The 18064-nt window shown below is 49.9% G+C and overlaps 1 protein-coding gene and 1 long non-coding RNA gene across 2 annotated transcripts in view; one reads left to right on the forward strand and one right to left on the reverse strand.

The window, feature by feature from the left end:
- The window catches only part of USP53 (ubiquitin specific peptidase 53), a 36949-nt gene extending 26348 nt beyond the window's left edge, over positions 1-10601 (forward strand). The window contains exons 15-16 of the mRNA XM_087816217.1: positions 6549-6645; positions 7260-10601. Coding sequence (XP_087672343.1) covers positions 6549-6645; positions 7260-8241 — 1079 coding nt within the window. The 3' untranslated portion in view covers positions 8242-10601. The remainder of the gene's footprint in view (positions 1-6548; positions 6646-7259) is intronic.
- A 2072-nt stretch (positions 10602-12673) lies between these two features.
- Positions 12674-14505, reverse strand: LOC148093168 (uncharacterized). Its single transcript, XR_015714381.1, has 2 exons — positions 14321-14505; positions 12674-12966 (listed from the first exon to the last, which is right to left on the reverse strand). It is a non-coding gene; the product is annotated as an uncharacterized LOC148093168 (long non-coding RNA).
- Between the last annotated feature and the right edge of the window lie 3559 nt (positions 14506-18064).

The following is an 18064-nucleotide window of genomic DNA, read 5'->3' on the forward strand; positions in this document are numbered from 1 at the left end:
GATAAAGTCTGGTGAGCAAGTGTTGCAGGAAGCAGCGAAGGGCTGGCTGGAGGCCAGCGGCAGGGGTTGGTGAGCTTAACAATGCCCACGAGTCCCCGGCTCTGTGCAGAGGGGGCCGGCTTCCTGCGAGCGAGGCAGCGGGTCCTGGGGACCGAGGCCCGGAGCGAGTGCACCGCCGCGAGAGCGTGGCAGTGGGTTTCCCACTGAGTGTGGAAAGTGGGTCTGTCGCCCACTTGAAATAACCTTTATTGTGGTAAATGCACACGACGTTTGCCACTCTGACTAAGTGGCAGCTCGGTGGCATGCGGAGCTCTCGCGTTGCCATGCACCACCCTCTCCAGGCTCCCGACGCCTCTCACTGCAGCTCTGTCCCCATCAGCACGCGCTCCCCACCTCCCTCCCCGAGCCCGGGCAGCCCCCCTGGCACTTTCTGTCTCCGAACTTGACCAGTAGTCTAGGGACCTCAGACAAGTGGAATCAAACAGTGCGTGTTTTTGTGACTGGCTTATTTCACTGTGTATAATGTCTTCAGGTTACATCCATGTTGTAGCGTGTGTCAGAATTCCGTTCCTTTTCGAGGCTGCATAGTGTTCCGTGCTGTGATCTAAGGCATTTTGTTTGTCCATCCGTCTGTTGTTGGACATTTGGGGCCTTTCCACCTGTGGCCATGGGGAATGGTACTCCCGTGAACGTTGGGGACGACTGCCCAGGAGCGTGGCTGCTGTGTCCTGTGTCATCCTGTGTTAACTCCCACAGTGCCACCCGCAAGGCACGGGGTACCCACTTCTCAGCCGCCTCCCAGCACTCGCTAGCCTCTGGGTTCTTTGATAACTGCCATCCTAATGGGCGTGAAGTGGTACCTTACTGTGCTTTGTGTAGCCCACTTTTCATTTAACTACATAGATTCATCTGCTATAATTATTTCTCACTTAATACACCCCAGAGCCACCACAGTTCTTACCTGGCTTTGCCGTTGTCCCTGCGCCTGCTCCGTGGTGTCTGTGTGTCCCCGCCCCAGGCCCAGGGAAGCGGATTGGGCAGTTAGGAGCGTGTGTCTAGAACTCCGGGAAGATTATGTGTTTGGAAATCACCAGCATTCGTGGGAACTGAGTGACGTAGACGTGACCTGTATCACTCAGGAGAACCGGAGATTTTAGGGAAAAAATAGAGAAAGGACAGAACATGGGGTTTGCTGGGTGAGAGAGGTGAGCCCAGGATGGAGAGAGGGAGCACATCGCGACAGTGAGGAGTAGCGGGGAAGCTGGGAAGACACGGGGTTACCCCAGGGAAACGGGAAAACGGGGAACTTGGCCACAGACTAAGCAGAATCGGGGCCAGAAGCGCCGGCTCGGGTCAGCAGCAGCCGTCAGTGGTGCGGGAGGAGCAGTGCTCCAGGGCGTTAGACTCGGGGAGACCGAGGCAGAGGTGAGGCTGGGAAGCAGCCCTGGGGCTGCCTCGCTCTCACGTGGGCCGGAGAAGCCCAGGGGGCTCCCTCGTAGGTGAGTCTCCGTAAAGGACACACAGGTTTTCTTTGTACTGGTTTTAATCTTCCAACTTTTCTGAACTTTCTGAAAGTATTTTCAAGTACAAGATTTTCCAGTAGAATAGAAAGGAAGTAACGGGGAAGACGTGGGTTTAGCTCAGGTCCCTCCAAACCTTTGCTGCAATCAGCAAGAAGCAGCCCCCAGAGGAGGAAACAAAAGCAGGAGCGAGCTTGGCGCCCGTGTCCCGAGGGTACCAAGTGATGCCCCAAGGCACAGGAAGGCGTGAGGGTGAGAGCAGGCCCGGCCAGCCCCCTGGAGCGGGTCTCTGGGGGGACAGAGGGGACCGGAGAGCTTGGGAGACAGGCTTGGCCGAGAAGGCGCGCAGGCCCCTGCCCTGTGTGTTCACACGCAGTGGTCTCTTCTCCATGAGCTGAGGTTACCTACCAAAGTCAGTCTGTGTTAGGGTATTTACAGATCATACACAACACATCACAAGGGGATCGTTAGGTGTTTCAGAAGCTTTTGCCATCGGCTTTGGAGTCTGCGATACTCAGCTCAGTCTCGGTTGATGGAAGAAGTCAGGATTAGTTCAAGCTGAGGATCCAGATCTTGGAAATGACAAGATTCATGCTAGAAGTCAGTCGGTGCTCAAAAAAATCTGTTAATTCCCTGAATTTCTTACTACAAAAAAGTCTGTACTTCCACTTCATTGAGTAAAATAGACTACCCTTAGTATTGTTAAATACTTAGTAAATGAAAAAAATCTATTGGAAGAGTTTGTCCATGTGCCTAAGTCTGTCTTCTCTAAGGTTTTGTTGTTGTTTTTGCAAACTGCAGAGTGTATTCATTGAAAACAAAAACGTCATAGTGTATGTAGAGAAGGAGGTGCTTTTGACAGTTGATTTGTCCCTGTGCACACTACATTTATTTTCTGAGTTTCAGAGACTGCTGAGAGGCAGTGTATTAGCACACAGCTTCCTCTCTGTTGCTGTGGCCCAGCACCAACAAATGTTGATCTATGTATTTTTTAAAACTGTAAGCTTTGGGTATTGAAATGTAATTTGTAGCAAAATAGCATTATTTGCTTTTTCCTTACATTGTGACTCCACTGAGAAAAGAAGTTACCAATTCCTGCCTTTTTATTTTGATTCATCCCAAAATTTAGTTCCCTCAGAGCATTGTTAAAGTACCCACTCCTTTGGGCATGTGGTCAATTTAGCCAGAAATAGTTACCCAGTGAAAGGTCTGTGATCCTCTAAAGCATTCAGATTTTATTTACATGTCTTCTTACTTTAAATCAGATCATTGGGTATGTTCCTGCACTGGAGTGTTTAGCTGTGTAACTGCAGTATTCCTCTCATATTCGGAAGTCTCCCCGTATGAGTGAAGACTACGTGTGTGCACAAGCATTTGGGCTTTATTACTACTTGAGTCTGTTCAAAGCTAGGTCATTTTTTCAGATTAAGAGTATATTTTCATTTCTTGACTGTTGGGCTTTGGTTTATTTTGTATACAATGTCAAAATTAGCATTATTAATATAAAGCTTCCTGCCCTCACGTTGTGGTATCTTCTATGCCAAGTGTTAAAATTAGCCTATTTTAGATTTGCAAAGAACCTGGAGCCAGAATTCCTGTAAAGACACATGGACGTCTGTGTCAGCAGAAGAGAAAAATAACACGTCTATTTTTAAATTAGTTGGAATTCTGAAGTCGAACCACTTGGCCGAATGCTTGCCATAGTGACACCGAAACTTCGCAGCGTTTACAGGGCCTCGGCTGCCCCCTGCAGCCCGTTGTGTAGATACTCTCACAAAAGAAAGAATTCTTTAAGAATTAAGTATTTTTTCCTTGTGTTTGTGAGTATATTAAACTTGAAATTATTAATGAATTAAAATAAAAATAAACATTCTGAAGTTAAGGTCAAAGTGGGTGGAAAATTATAATGTAATTTCAACTTATAAATTGTTGAGGACTTAAAGTTTGAAAAATTATCAAGGTTCTTTTTGACATTACTTTTTTTTTAACCATAAAGTAACTGTCAGGAGAGGGGCTTCGTTTCTGAGCCTCAGGCAGCGTGTCATATTTATAAGCCACTAAGACTTGGTGGGATAGGTTATACTGTTTTTATTTAAGACTTAGAGTGGCCCTCGAGAGGCCCAAACTAGGAGGGGAAGTAAGAGGAATTTGCCTCCGTTTCTGCTTACCTGGTCCTGGGTCCCTGAGTAGGGAACTCGGTGGACAGAGGTGGACAGAACTGGGGTGACTTAAAGGAGGAACAAAGTATCTTTTTCATGCAGTTTTTCATTCTGCAGACTTTCATTGAATGTCTTCTGTGTGCCAGATACTGAGATGGCCCCTGGGGAAACCGTGACAGAAAGCGTAGGGTTCAGTGAAGAGCCGCCGGTCCAGTGGGAGTGAGCGGTCAGCCCGTAGCAAGTGAGCGCCTCGCGGCGCTTCCCACGTTCTACCAAAGCTTTCGCCGGGAGGTGTCGTTACTGTGCGAGCACATCGCATATGGAGTAGTAAATTCTCACATGTGACACAGTGCTTTCTCGGAAATTGCCTCAAGATTTAACCTGCAGAACCCCATCAAAGTCAAATACAGATTTTTTTGGTAGGGTAACATTTAGATGTTTTGATCAACTATGTTTTGATCAAGTGGAATTTTGAGTGACAGAATAGTTTTTAAAAATATGCCCAGAGGACCCTGTTAGGGATAAAGGGCATCTACAATAGACTTTTATTGCTTAAAAAATAAAGCTGCTGCACTAATACTTTTGATTTTGTTTTTTTTCTATCCTTAATTCATCAATTTGGAAACTGAGATAAATGAGCGTGATGAAAAGGTCATCTAAATGAGAACATAGAAAAAATTCCTAGAACTGTGCAGAGTATAGGCCGTTCATTGAAAATTCAAGCTAATGCTGTATATTTTTCTATTTTCTGTGGTTAGCACATTAAAGTGTATCCTGTGGCTTGATGTCCAAGCCAATGGCCCCGCTTTGCCGCATGGAGATGCTGTATGATGACCTTGTATTTTAGTGGCACATGCTCACGAGAGCTCTGGGTGGTGGCAGAGCCCTGGGTTTGGAGCTGAGCGTGGCTTGGTGTGACTGCTGTCACCTGTGTAGCACTGTGAGGTCACCTCCCTTCTTTGGTTGTAAAAAGGGGACTGTCTCACTGAATAGCTATGACAGAGATTTTGGAAGACAGCTATTTTTTAAATCAGTGAGAACAGTGGTTTTCAAACTTGTAACCTCATAGCATACTATTGAAAAATATTGAGGACCTTAAAAGACCTTTTGTTTCACCTGGCCGGTGTGGCTCAGTGGTTGAGCCAAGAGGTCACGGTTTGATTCCAGGTCAGGGCACCTGCCCGGGTTGCAGGCTCCATCCCCAGTGGGGGGGGTGCAGGAAGCAGCCTGTCGATCATGTTTCTCTCATTGATGTTTCTATCTCTCTCTCCCTCTCCCTCTCTCTCTAAAAATCAATAAAAACATATTTTGGGAAAAAAGACCTTTTGTTTCTATAGTTATAGCTATCAGTATTTGCTGTATTAGGCATTAAAACTGAAAATTTTAAATGTTTATTTATTCATTTAAAGAAAGACTTGCTTCACTCATGCATGGTTTTATAACACCCGTGCATCCTCAGTTGGGAAGTACTGGTTTGCTAGGTTATGGAAGTCTTCCAGTTGTCGATACTTTATATATCTTTTTAAGAACCCTATTTGTTAATATCACCACAGATTTTAGCAGAAAGCCTTTATAAATATTGAGAAGCTGCAAGTTTTCTGAAAGTCTTACTTCCATCTAAAACGTTGACTCTCATCATTGGCAATAGATGCTGCCAGTTTTTCTTGAAGGCACATGTTCAGTTATTTAATTTTCAAGAAAGTTTCTGCCAAATAACCATGTCTGAATAACTCGTTTGTCAGCTTTTCGAGTAAAAATGGTGTTTAGTTGAAGAGATGAGATAAAATCACCATCGTCCACTTCTCACAGCTGGGGCCGCAGTCCGTCAGTGGCAGTGCTCAGTGGTGGTGAATGCTGTTGGTGCTGTACCCGGGGGGGTTCCGAGCGTTCCGCGCGGCGGGTGGGATCCGTTCCGCCGTCATTCCCGAGCGAGGACGGGCGTGGTGTCCGGACACGGTACAGCCCCTCAGCAGTGGTGCAGGCTTCCACCTGAGTGCATGTCTGCCACTGTGGGACTCACGCAGCCGGACACAGGTCCACAACCAGTGGGACTCATATGGCCAGACACAGGTCCACAACCAGGGGGACTCACGCAGCCGGACACAGGTCCACAACCAGTGGGACTCACGCAGCCGGACTCAGGTCCACAACCAGTGGGACTCACGCAGCCGGACTCAGGTCCACAACCAATGGGACTCACGCAGCCGGACTCAGGTCCACAACCAGTGGGACTCACGCAGCCGGACTCAGGTCCACAACCAGTGGGACTCACGCAGCCGGACACAGGTCCACAACCAGTGGGACTCACGCAGCCGGACTCAGGTCCACAACCAGTGGGACTCACGCAGCCGGACTCAGGTCCACAACCAGTGGGACTCACGCAGCCGGACTCAGGTCCACAACCAGTGGGACTCACGCAGCCGGACTCAGGTCCACAACCAATGGGACTCACGCAGCCGGACTCAGGTCCACAACCAGTGGGACTCATATGGCCAGACACAGGCCCACAACCAGTGGGACTCACGCAGCCGGACTCAGGTCCACCACCAGTGGGACTCACGCAGCCGGACTCAGGTCCACCACCAGTGGGACTCACGCAGCCAGACTCAGGTCCACAACCAGTGGGACTCACGCAGCCGGACTCAGGTCCACCACCCGGTGGGACTCACGCAGCCGGACACAGGTCCACCACCCGGTGGGAGCAGCGTTATTGGGGCATCGCTGACACTTTCAAGTGATGACAAGTTGGGGGAAGAGCTATTCATTCTTTTAAAGGATCAGAAAAGTGGTGTTATTTGGGCTGAGTCTTGAAGAATTTTTGTTGTTTGTTCATTGGAAGAAGTTTAACCTTGTTTTTTTCTGTCCTCAGGCTGTAGGAAAGAATTCAAGAACTTGGAGGTAGGCTGTAAATCTAGTGAGTTCCACCCAGAATCACATCTACAAATAAGAAATCCTCTGATAAAAAGGTAAAGATACTTGGAAATATTCAAATCCCTTGTCTTAAATGCGAGCATTAGAGGAGCTTTATTTACCATAAAGGCACGAGTGCCCGTCCCTGCCGAGGCTGTGGGTCTGGGACATCTGGTGCCATCTCATTGGGGGTCATCGGCAGGACGTAGGCCAAGGGGCGAGGGCCCACGGGCACGACAGGATGGTCTCAGCCCCGTCGCAGTCTCACGAAGCAGGCGGTACTTTACCAGAGGAAATGCGGGCCTTAGATTAAGTCATTTGCCCAAAGCAGTGGAGCTGAGACCTGAGCGCAGCCCGTCAGCCCGTGATCGCTCTGCCCCAGGTGCGTCCCTGTAACTCACGTGATAAAGTAACCAGGTGAGGGGAATAATTTGCAGTCGCCTTGGACGTTCATTACCACGCGTAGGCGTCGTCTTGGTGAGCGGCCGTGTCCTGGCTTAAAGATGTTAGTCTCAGAGTGAAACGTTACTGGCTTCAAATACCTCCCATTTCTGTCGTCACGAAAATAGCGTAACCTGCGCGTGGGGAGGTGAAGTCACAGGACGGGTGTGCTTTCCTCCAGTGCTGCGTGTTTGCATGTGGGGTGTAGCTTTGTTTCTTTCTGTTTCAGGTCACATGGACGTGACCCCAGTGGGAAACTGTTCCCTTCGTCCAGCCCACAGGTCTTCAAGGACCACACGGCCGGTGAGCACGCCCACCAGTCAGGGGAACAGAAACTTGAAAAGTCAAGTGAACGCGCAGTTCCCGAGTGGGCAAATGCGGAAGGTCCTGCGAGAGCGGGCGCGCTCCCTCACCCGGCCGAACGGTCTGCCTCCGGGTCCGCACTGAGCAGCGATGGAGCCCTCTCGCCATCCGCGGCGCGGTCCTGGTCCCCCCGCGTGAGAGCTGCGGGGCTGACGCCCGACGCTGCCCCCCTCGCCCAGCAGCACACTGCGGGGCCACAGTATTACCCGGAGACCTCCCCGCCCAGGGAGCGCGGCGCTCGGTCCGCCCGCGGAGCCGACGGCTGTCAGATGCCAAAACCCGTTTGCCAGAATCCGCCGCCTCCTTTGCCACCAAAAAAGTACACTACGACCAGTGTGCCACAGCCGGAGAAGAACCACTCTGCGCCTGATGCCAGGCTCACGGAGGCGCTCAGAGCGAACCCCGCTGGTCCGGCCAAGCACAGGGCAGGGGCAGCGTCCGAAGCAGGCCCAGCAGTGCGTGCACGTGCCAGCGACGACAGGCCCAGGGACGCGGCCCCGAGAGAGCCCCCGGGCGCCACGCGGAGCTGCCCGGCCCTCTCCTCAGCCAGCGAGTCCCTGGCGGGCCTGGGTGCAGCTGTCCCTGCGTTGTGCCAACCGGACATAGACCCCAGCCCTGCCTGCCCAAGGGGGACAGTCTCACTCACTACCTATTTTTCAGTCGATAGCTGCATGACTGATACCTACAGACTGAAATACCACCAGAGACCCAAGCTCTGTTTTCCAGAGAGCTCCGGCTTCAGTCATGAGAATTCGGTGTCTCAGAGTGAGAGGGGGCTGGGACCTGTGCCACCTACCAGCCTGGGTTCACACTGCCCTGAGCATAGACACAAACCTAGCCTACACTGAAACAGGTAGACGACACCAGCCACCTTGCACCCAGAGGCCATGAAGCAACAGGAATCAACCGGCAGGACCTAGAGAAAAATGAAATGAAACCCATGGCATTTTCAAGTTATTAATCACTTGCACTCCTCAAAAAACAATTGGGAGTGCAAACAGCCATTTATTGTATGCTGCAGTGGCATAGAAGCAGAACCTGTCCCTTTAATTTGTGGTTGGTAGACCCCGAGAATTACACTGCCTGGTCTCGTGTGTGCAGACGGTAAACTGCTGACTGGGAAATGCCGGGGGCTGTCCGCAGGCAGAGGGACGGGCCTGTGCAGAGGCGCCTTCTTGCAGGGCGCCCCGGGTTTCCAACTCCGAACGTCAGCTTCATGTGAGCTCTTTAAGTGTCTTAGAAAATACCGACCCATGAAATTGATAGCATTTGGGGGTAAAGCCTTAATGATAAAGAAATTTTTAAATTCCATTCTCAAGGTCAGGACAGAAGAAACTTAGTTTTGCTCTTAGAACTTTCACCTTCAGGATGCCTAGTTAACATGAGGCAGGCCTCTCAATGCTGGGTCGATAAATACAGCTTCAGCCAGGTAAGCTAAAAATCATCAAAGTCCTTAGTCTTAGTATATTTATTTGTTACTTTTTCTAAGTTTATATGAAATGTGAACAGTTTTTATGTTGGTTTACTTTGGGCTGCTGCTCTCCAGTGTTGGGGTTGACCTAGTGCCCTCCTCCTGGGAACCTCACTGTGACCCCCTAGACTTCCCAGCTGTCATCCTACCTGTTTACAGGTTGGCAGCCCATTTTGTTGATTTTCTGATTCTTGAATCTGGAAATCTTCCTGTGTTTTCAGATAAAGTTTCTGCCTTTCATTTAGAGGATTTAATTTTAATGAAATGTTGTTTTACCCTAACTACTTTCATGGAGAGGGCTTTCTTTTTAAAGAGGTCTCCCATTAAGATGATGACCTTAAAAGTATGAAAATAAATTACTTTAATTGCCTTATTTCATTAGTTGTCACTTTAGTTTGTGCTAAGCTAGTAAAGTAACTGTGGCTCAGACTAGTTTTATATTGTCCACTCCAGGGAATTAATTATGGAACTAAGATTTTTCTTGCATTTATCAATGGGTAAAGTTTACATGACTTGATAATTCTATAAACTACTTATTAAATTTAATATTTTGACCAATTCCATAAATTGTTAAAATATTCCAAAAGGTAAATGATTAAAAATACTTCTAGACAAATAGAAAGTAATTGCTCGTAAAAGTCTAACTTCACCCAGTTACTAAATCTTGGTCAAAGTTATACACCAAGAGATGTTTTTAACACCTTGCTGACCAGCTATATCAAGCCAGAACTTGCCCGTGCAGTCGGCTATGTTTTTGTCGTAACAGATCAGCAAGGTGTTTAAAATTACTTAATATAAGTGCAGACACGAGTTATCTTGTGACCGGTCAGCAACATTTGGACATGGAAACGTGTATACTTGTGACCACTCAGCAAGGTGGAATAGCCTTTTCTAACTTATAACAGTGATTATTACTTTCTCTTAATTTAGAAATACTTGAATATAAACTAAAATAAATTTTACCTTTTAAGAAAGCTTATTTTTATAACACGATTTTAAGTATGGAGCATTTGTAAATATTGTAAACTTTGTAAAATTGTATTTAAAATGCCAGTGTATATAAATACTGCTTTTATAATAACATTGTAAAATACTAGAAAATGGCTTTCTCCAAGTATTTAATAGCTATCAAAAACCTGTGTAGATTTTTTGTTGTTTGTTCTATTTGGTCAAGATATCCAGTTGAAATGTATTATTTGAAATAGTTAAACCAATTTCTGATATTTAACAGCGATCTCATAGATTGTATTTTCAACTTGCAGCTGAGTTGCAAACATCAACTAGAAATGTCCCACTTGGGCTCTTGTTTAAATCCTGTCCCCCTGAAACATCCCAAATCACGTAACCGCTCTAACAAACCAGAAACTGACCGTTGTGTTCATGTTGATCCAACATTCCAAATATAGCTTGAATGCATATTTAGTAACTAATAATTCACATGTAAAATTTTTATTTTTAGGGTGCCTATTTATTTTTATAGATGTTTTCTTCTGGTTACAAACTTACTATGGTAACTTTTGAAATAATGCAACCAATTGTTGTAATGTTCAAAATACTTGTCTTCCAAATGTTCTATTTTCATGTGAAATCAGTTTACCTGGTTCAAAATTGTGTCTTTTTTAGATAAACTGATCTTTTAAGTTGATATGGTTGGACTTTCCTTTGCATTAATGAACTGTGGCTTCCCCCGCCCCAAAGTGGATTATGTATTTTATGAGAAATATAAATCAGCTTAAAGTCCAGGGGAACTTGGAATATCACTGATCATAAAGTGTTATCACAGGAGGCTCCTAAGATCTTGTTAAAGGGCAGTGAAGTCTAATGCAGGAGTTGGCAGACTTTCTGTGAAGAGCCAGATAGTAAATAATTTAGGCCTTCTGGCCGCCAGGGTCTTTGTAACAAACGGCTCCTCAGCTCTGCCAGTGAGGTGTGAAAGTACTTAGCCAGGGAAACTGACTGACATTGGAACTGGAGGTTTCGTACAATTTTTACATGTCAGGAAATGAGTCGATTCTTTTCAGTCATTTTAAGATATAAAAATAATTCTCAGCTCACAGGCCATATACAAGAAGGCAGTGGGCCAGATTTGGTCCATTGGCCATAGTTTGATAACCCTGTCCGGGAGCATTATTTACATTCAGTGCCCTTACCCGGAATATCCTGTGGCCTCTGAATGAAGTCCCATGCCAGTCGGGCTAGGTACACGGAGCCCTTAACTTCCTAAAACTTTTAGGTTAACAGACCCCTGCAGGCTTCCTCATAATTGCAGTCAGCGAGTTCATTTCAGATGGTATTAAAACCACCATTTTACTTATGATTTAAGCTTGTGAAATTTACCAGGTTAAAACCACGTTGCTGTTACTCTTTTGGTGTCTTTGTTCTTGTCACAGCAAGTGTGCCAGTTGTCCTTGGTGCCCGTTCAGCGGTATGGAAGCTTAGGGCCGTGGTGTGGGTGCGAGAGCAGTCTCTGTGCCTGAGGTGGCCGTTCCCTGGCGGGTGCATTTCTTATTCAGCATCTGGAGATTGAGCCCTCTACTGCCACCATTTCTGTGTGCCATTTACAGCCGTGCACTGACACCGAGAGCCCGCCACGTTCCCTCTGCTAGAAATGCTCAGGATGTCCCACAGTCGCGGTCGTAGGCAGGTCTTAGGCTCAGAAAGGCAGTGTGGAGTTAGGCCTTTGTGTGTGACTTAGCATTAAGGATTAAGGAAGCTGTAGAACTGTTCATCCTGTCGAACATCAAGTGCAGGTCAGATCAAACCCCGCCGCACAGTAAACATTTATTGGACAAAATTATCAGCCAGCAGCACAGAAAGTTCATACAATGTTTGGATACTCAAGGAAATCCCAGTTGTTTCCCTAGATGCTCCAACCTTTGCCTAAAAGGTTTTCTTCAGAGAGGTCAACGGCAGCCTGAAGGCGTAATGGTTAACTCTGTAGGGAACAGATAACGTCCTCCAAAGTCAATCCCAGATTCCATTGCAACCCGAAGTGCCGCCTGAAAGGTAGGGGAAGCAGAGTCCGCCAGATCTGTGCTGACACCAAAATACGTAGGTCATCTGCATACGTCAGATGTCACCGATTTCAATGAGAGGCAGTTTCTAACATTTATAAAGGAATATTGTTCTATAATAGCAATAGCTTCTGAAGGGCTTATAGTAGCCACTCTTGGAGTGTGACCTTGTTGATTAAATACCAGCTGAGCACACCTAGCATATAAATTCTTGTTAACATATTTAGATTTTAAAAAACAAGGTGGTAATCTCCATGCAGGCAAGGATTTGTTAGTTGTCTTCACTGCTGTTCCTGGCCCATACTAAGTGCTCAAATATTTGTTGAATGAGTAAATACACTGACTTTGTTGAAGTAGTTAAGTAAGTTCAGAAGTTATAAAAATAAACATATTTTGGCTACAAGTATTCTTAATGCAACCTCAATAATAAAAAATAGGTTTGCAACACACCATCCTATTTTAGGGAGTTTAAGAGCTTAAAAGGGAGGGGGGGAGCATTGGGTAGGAAGACCTACACCCTAGCTTTCCAATATATACTTTCCCTAAGACTGCATCAACCTGGCAGCCACAACAGAGACCCACTTAGTCTAAAAGTTAAACTAGGTTCTTAGAGCCAATATTTTGTAGTGCTTCATTTCCTATACAGCTTTTAACTCCTTTTCTCAAAATCCTTCCCTCGCTTGTAATTTAATTTTAAATACTTCATCTTATTAATTCACCGTATTATTTGCTACCCTGGCCAACCCTTAAAATGTTAAAAGATATCACTGTAGTTCTTAATAAATATACTACACATTTCTGTATAAATATTTTAATTCAGCTCCTGTAAAGCCATCAGCCGTTGGAAAAAAGTTTTTAAACATGAAGAGTCTAGTTTCAAGAACTTAGCTATATGAATGGATGAGGTCACTACCCATTTAATATAGTCTCCCAAAGAGTAACGAATGTGTGAAAGGAAAGAAGGTCCCTTAGAGTCTGAAATTCTTCTCTTGCACAATCCTGCCTGTCTTCTTTGTTCAAGAAGTTGTAGTTATTTTCAGAATTCAGTCCAGGAGTCAACTTCTTAATGTAGATATCAGGCAATCGATCTGTAAAAACCACATATTGGTCAAGAGTGTTTCCTTTTTCTTCCCATAATAATTCTTTATGCCAACTTCTGAAATTGATTCTTAGTGACTTGCCTATTCCTAATCACTGACATTGATAAGAACAACAACAAAAAGCCTAAACTATTCATCAAAAGGCTTCCATTTTCTACCCAGAGTTGAAAATTCAGGTCATTTAAAAAAAAAATCAGTATACCTGAGGTGTGTCTCCCAAAAAAGAAGGGGAAGTGGAGAAGAGTGGGAACTCCCCCTTCACACACGGGGCCCCAGAGAGGTTTTATAGAAAGACCTAACTTCCATTCGCCCCCTCGCCCCTCTCCCTTCTGATCTGCCAGGTCCAAGAAATCAGAGAAAAGGGCTCACATACGGGCTTATGCTTAAATCTTTGTCAAAACTTGGGCAAAGGTGGGTAAAAAAGACGCGATTGCTTATCAAAAGTGCCACTTCACAAGCAGGATTGAGAGAGGTTAACTTACACTTCATCTTATTAATGAAGGTGGAAAAACCACCCCCGAGTCCGGCGCTGTCTGCCGCCTCAAGGAGGGGCTGCTTTTCTCCCCGGGCGCCGCCTCCCTGGCGCCCCGCCTCCGCCGGCTGGCCCCGCGCCCCTCGGCCCTGCGCCCCTCTGGCTGCCCCCGGAGCTCCCTCCCCACCCCCCACCCCCCACCCCCCACCCCCCGGGTCAGAGCTTTTTCGGAGCGAGGGGCAGTGAGGATGGAGAGCAGGGGCTTGCGGGGGAACCCACGGAGCTCTGCCCTGCCCACTGGCCTTAGGGGCGCGCGGGTGCGTGCACAGGGCGGGCCGGACCCGGGTGGAGAGCTGACATTTACGGAAACGCCAGGTGTGCGGAAAACGGGCACAACACTGGAAAACAGGTACCTCTGGGACCCGGGTCACCTGGTGGCTGCTCCGGCCCAGCTGCTGGGCGGTGACGAGCCGCGGTGCCAGGCAGAAGTGGTGCCAGGCAGCGCCCTAGCCCGCAGACGGGTGACAGCCACTTGGTCCTCGCCGCACCCCCAGGGCCTGGCAGCACCTGGGCCCAAAGGCACATGACAAAAGCTCCAGGGCGCCGGATAACTCTCGTGTCTTCGCGTGGTGAGGAGCACAAACCACGGGGTTCACCCCAGAGCCCCGTCCCCGCACACCTTCTCCCAGACCCCGCCGGGTGCCCAGGAAGGGCCCGTCCACAGGGTCCGGCCCCGCCGGGTGCCCAGGACGGGCCCGTCCACAGGGGTCCAGACCCCGCCGGGTGCCCAGGAAGGGCCCGTCCACAGGGTCCGGCCCCGCCGGGTGCCCAGGAAGGGCCCGCCCCCGCGCCCCCCGCCCCCGCGCTCACCACGGCCACAGGTACACGAGCAGGAAGAGCCCCAGGTCCACCAGCACGAACAGCCAGAGGTCCAGCCAGTACGAGTGCTTGGGCAGCCCGCCCAACGCCTGCGGCCGCGCCTGGTGGTTCTGCTGCGGCCCGTCCGCGTCGCCCGGGCCTCGCCGCTCCCGGGGCCCGTCCGGGCCTCCCGCCGCCGCGCGCCCGTCCATCGCGCCGCAGCCCCGCAGCCGAGACCCGCAGGCCGCGCGCTTCCGCCTCCCGCGCCCCGAAAGAGGACCGGCTGCAGCCTACGCCCGCCCCGCCCCGGAAGTGGGCCGGGCCGGCCCCGCCCCGCCCCGCCCCGCCCCTCCAGCGCGCAGGCACCGCCCGGAGCCTGCCGCCTCCGTGACCCCGGACAGGTCGCGCGGCGGGCCGGGCGGCGCCCCCACCGGCCCAGCGAGCGTTCCTCCCGCCCCCTGCTGCCCGCGGGCGGAGAGCCGGCCCTTCCGGTTCCCCTGGAAGAAGCGCGGCCGGGCCGGGAGCGACCGTCGGGCCCCTCCCCGCGGGGCCGCCCACCCTGGCGCAGCCGCGGCGCCTCCTTCCGGCGCTGAGCCCCGAGGATGCGGCGCCGGGTGCAGGCGGGCGGCCTCCGCGCCTGCCGGGCGGTTGCACTGTTTTAAGGATTTTTAAACGAGGTGCGAGTCGTAATGACCCGCGCGAGCCGCCGAGGGGCAGGGGGCGGATTGCGGCCGTGAGCCGGGGCGTGAGGGTGAGGCCGCCCGGGGCGCAGCGCGGCCGACAGGGGGCGCCTCCGGGGCGCGGGCGCCTTCGGGGCAGCCGAGGGTCCCATCCCCGTGGGCGGGTCCCCGCGGCGGAGCGGCGGGAGCGGCGCGCGGAGGCCTCGCGAGAGCGCCGGGCCCTGGCGACGCGGCCGGCGCGGGACGCTCTAGACCAGCGGCGCCAGGCCCGGCGGGGCGCGGTGGGAATCGTGGCGCGAGATGAGCGTCTGTCGGTCCAGGGTTTTCACCTCGGTTTCCCATCCCCGCGATAAGAACGTTCCTGCTCCTGCTGGCCCGGGGAGGGCGCCGCCTCTCCATGTTTCGGGAAGAGAGGAAGGTCAGAGTGCCTCCGCGCACCGGCCGTTTCTCACATCTGAACGCAACATAGTCTGCCAGAGAGGCATAGTTGGGGTGAAATGCTCAGAACTCCTTCATTTTCCGCCTGAAACTTCCCCAGACACCCACATAACAGCTACATGGGTGGCTGGGACAGGGGGATGGGGCCGGTGCCCCGCGGCCGGGCCTGAGAGGGAGGGAGGTGGCCTAGAAGGGGAGCAAGCAGAGGGTGGCTGCGGGCGAGCACATTGCCCCATTGTTCTGGGGGACCCGCGGCGGACGACCACCAGTTTGTGTTTGAATTTTGGAGCCTTTTATTAGCTGGCCGGCGGCTACAGAGAGCCGAACTGCAGCCCTGACCCTTAGTCTTCCCTCACTTTATGCTCAGTAACCACAAAGGCACTGCAGTAAAGGGGTTCCAATAATTTGTCAGGCTGTCAGCTTTTGTTATAGGAAACAAGGGGGGACCTTTAGCAACACAAAAGGGTCGATTTAAACACAATGTCTTACAATGAGTAATGAGGTTATGCTTGGCCGGAGTGTGACTGGTTTGTTCTTTCTATGGGAACTGGGGGGGGGGGGGGAGGTAATTATTGGGCTAGCTTGTTGGGCCGTGTCCTGTACAGTAGGGATCTTGTACTACCTTTACTGTTAGTTCCTTAGGCATATTCTTCTGGCCATTGTGGCCAGAACACCATGTCCTGCTGAATCCGTCTTCCATCGCAGAGCAGGTCAGCGCATGAGAACGGCGGAGGCTCATTTACCGGATGGAGAGTGTTTACCTTGTACTTCAAAGGGTGCAGATCACCCTGTGGTTGCACAGGCTGCTCCGCCTCGGGCTGTCCGTGTGTCCAGGCAGGCAGTGTTGGAGTACAGCAGAGGCTATCACTTCTGATCGAAGGGCTTCCGGGGTTTGCACAGTGACATAGAACTCTTGTCCGGTTAGTCTGGAAGGTTTTAGAACTGCCTTTCCAACTGATACGGCCCCAAACCTGGGAAAAGGGATCTCAATGCTGAAGAGAACTTAGGGCTGTGATGCACAAGTCAGTTTCCTGTAACATCTCGTCTGGCACTACTTTAAGAACAAGGGAGCCCAGGTTTGTACTGGCTGGCATTTAAGGTGTAGTACCTGGTGACAGAGGGTGTCAGGAGTGGTTCTACTCTTCCAAGTGGGAGCCCTTTATATACCTTATCCCATGAGATAGAAAGGCCAGTATTGTTCATGGATAAGATCAGAAAGGACCATGTGACCCACCAGGTTGGGGGTCGGTGTGTCCTGTCACCTGCTGTGCTGGCATCTGCACAGCTCCATCCTCATGTGTTCCTGTTGGTCTGTAGGAACAGAACAGGTTGTGCAATGATGTCATGGCAGGGACCGTAAGGCCTGCAGTTAGGCCTTAGCAGCTATAAGATTTGGTTCCCTGACCAACTCAGTCCAGATTTTTGGTCTAATCATATGCAATGTTTGGTGTTTGGTAACTAATCAGGGGAGCCACTGAGCTACCCAAGGCTGCACAAGGGTTGCTTGTGTGCCAGACATAACATCTAGTGATTTGTCAGGTGACCATGCCATAAGGGTCGCTGCTCAGACCCTGTCAGTTGATGTGCTACTGTCCCATGGAAGAGAAAAAATGAACCTTCTGAGGGTACTGGGGCTAGAGCGATCATTTTTTAAGCCTTCCTTTCCTTACAGCCATCAGAAATAGAAAACCAGAGTCCTCATAACAGAAAACACTGGAGTCACTCTACCTAAAGAACTAGTTCACATACCTTTTCTCCAGCCAATCTAAGATTAGAGAAGGGCAGACAGGGAGAGTCTCCGACCACTCTGGCTTTGTGTGAGCAGAGAGGGAGACTGACATGAGAAAATTCTTACCTCCTGCTAGCTTCTTTTGGAGACCCCAGGGTCTCAATGTCCAGCTAGTGCTGACCCGTCCTTGTCGCCAAACCTGGGGTGAGGAAATACTCCTCTTACCACCCTGCCCCTGTGGCACTAAGAATGGATTCCAAGATTTTCCTCCACTGTAGGCTGTTCCCACTGGTGGGGGCTGCGTATTGAGTGGATGGAGTGAGTGCTGTCCAACTGGATGTGATGGTGCCACAGCAGCGGAGAAGAAGTGAATGGCTCAGGTTCTTCCTCCTTTGGTATCCTGTATGGACTGACTCAGACCAAGGGACCCCTGTTACAACCGAAATAAACCACTTCCTTGCCAAAACTCGAGTGCATACCAACATTTCATTGCCTGTACCATCCCCACTCCTCAAGGCAAATAGAACCTAAAAATCTAGGCATCAAAAGACTGTAGGAAACTGTCAAGAAACTGAACTCAGTGGCCAGAAGCATCCCCTGTAGAATGGCCCGGTAGAAACCTGAACTACTCCAAATAGAAGGGAGGGACTAACCCCTTTGGCAAGAGTGTTCGGTTGCCTCTGCCTACCAGCATCTCTAAAGCCCCCCTTCTTGGATTCACACTCCTCTTGTCTCCAGCTCCTGTCACGCTTCCTTCCTGGGGAGAGGGTTCCCTTTGGAAGGTCCAGGCAGTGAAGTGTCTGTCCCTCTGCATCCAGCATTACCCTCTCATTCTGCAACAGCCACCTATGGGTGAGGCTTTCAATGGGTCATTTTTCAAAATTTCTCTATGTTATGGGGAAAAAAGTA

Source organism: Miniopterus natalensis, chromosome 4, assembly GCF_054644295.1.
Source record: "Miniopterus natalensis isolate mMinNat1 chromosome 4, mMinNat1.hap1, whole genome shotgun sequence".
Lineage (NCBI taxonomy): Eukaryota > Metazoa > Chordata > Mammalia > Chiroptera > Miniopteridae > Miniopterus > Miniopterus natalensis.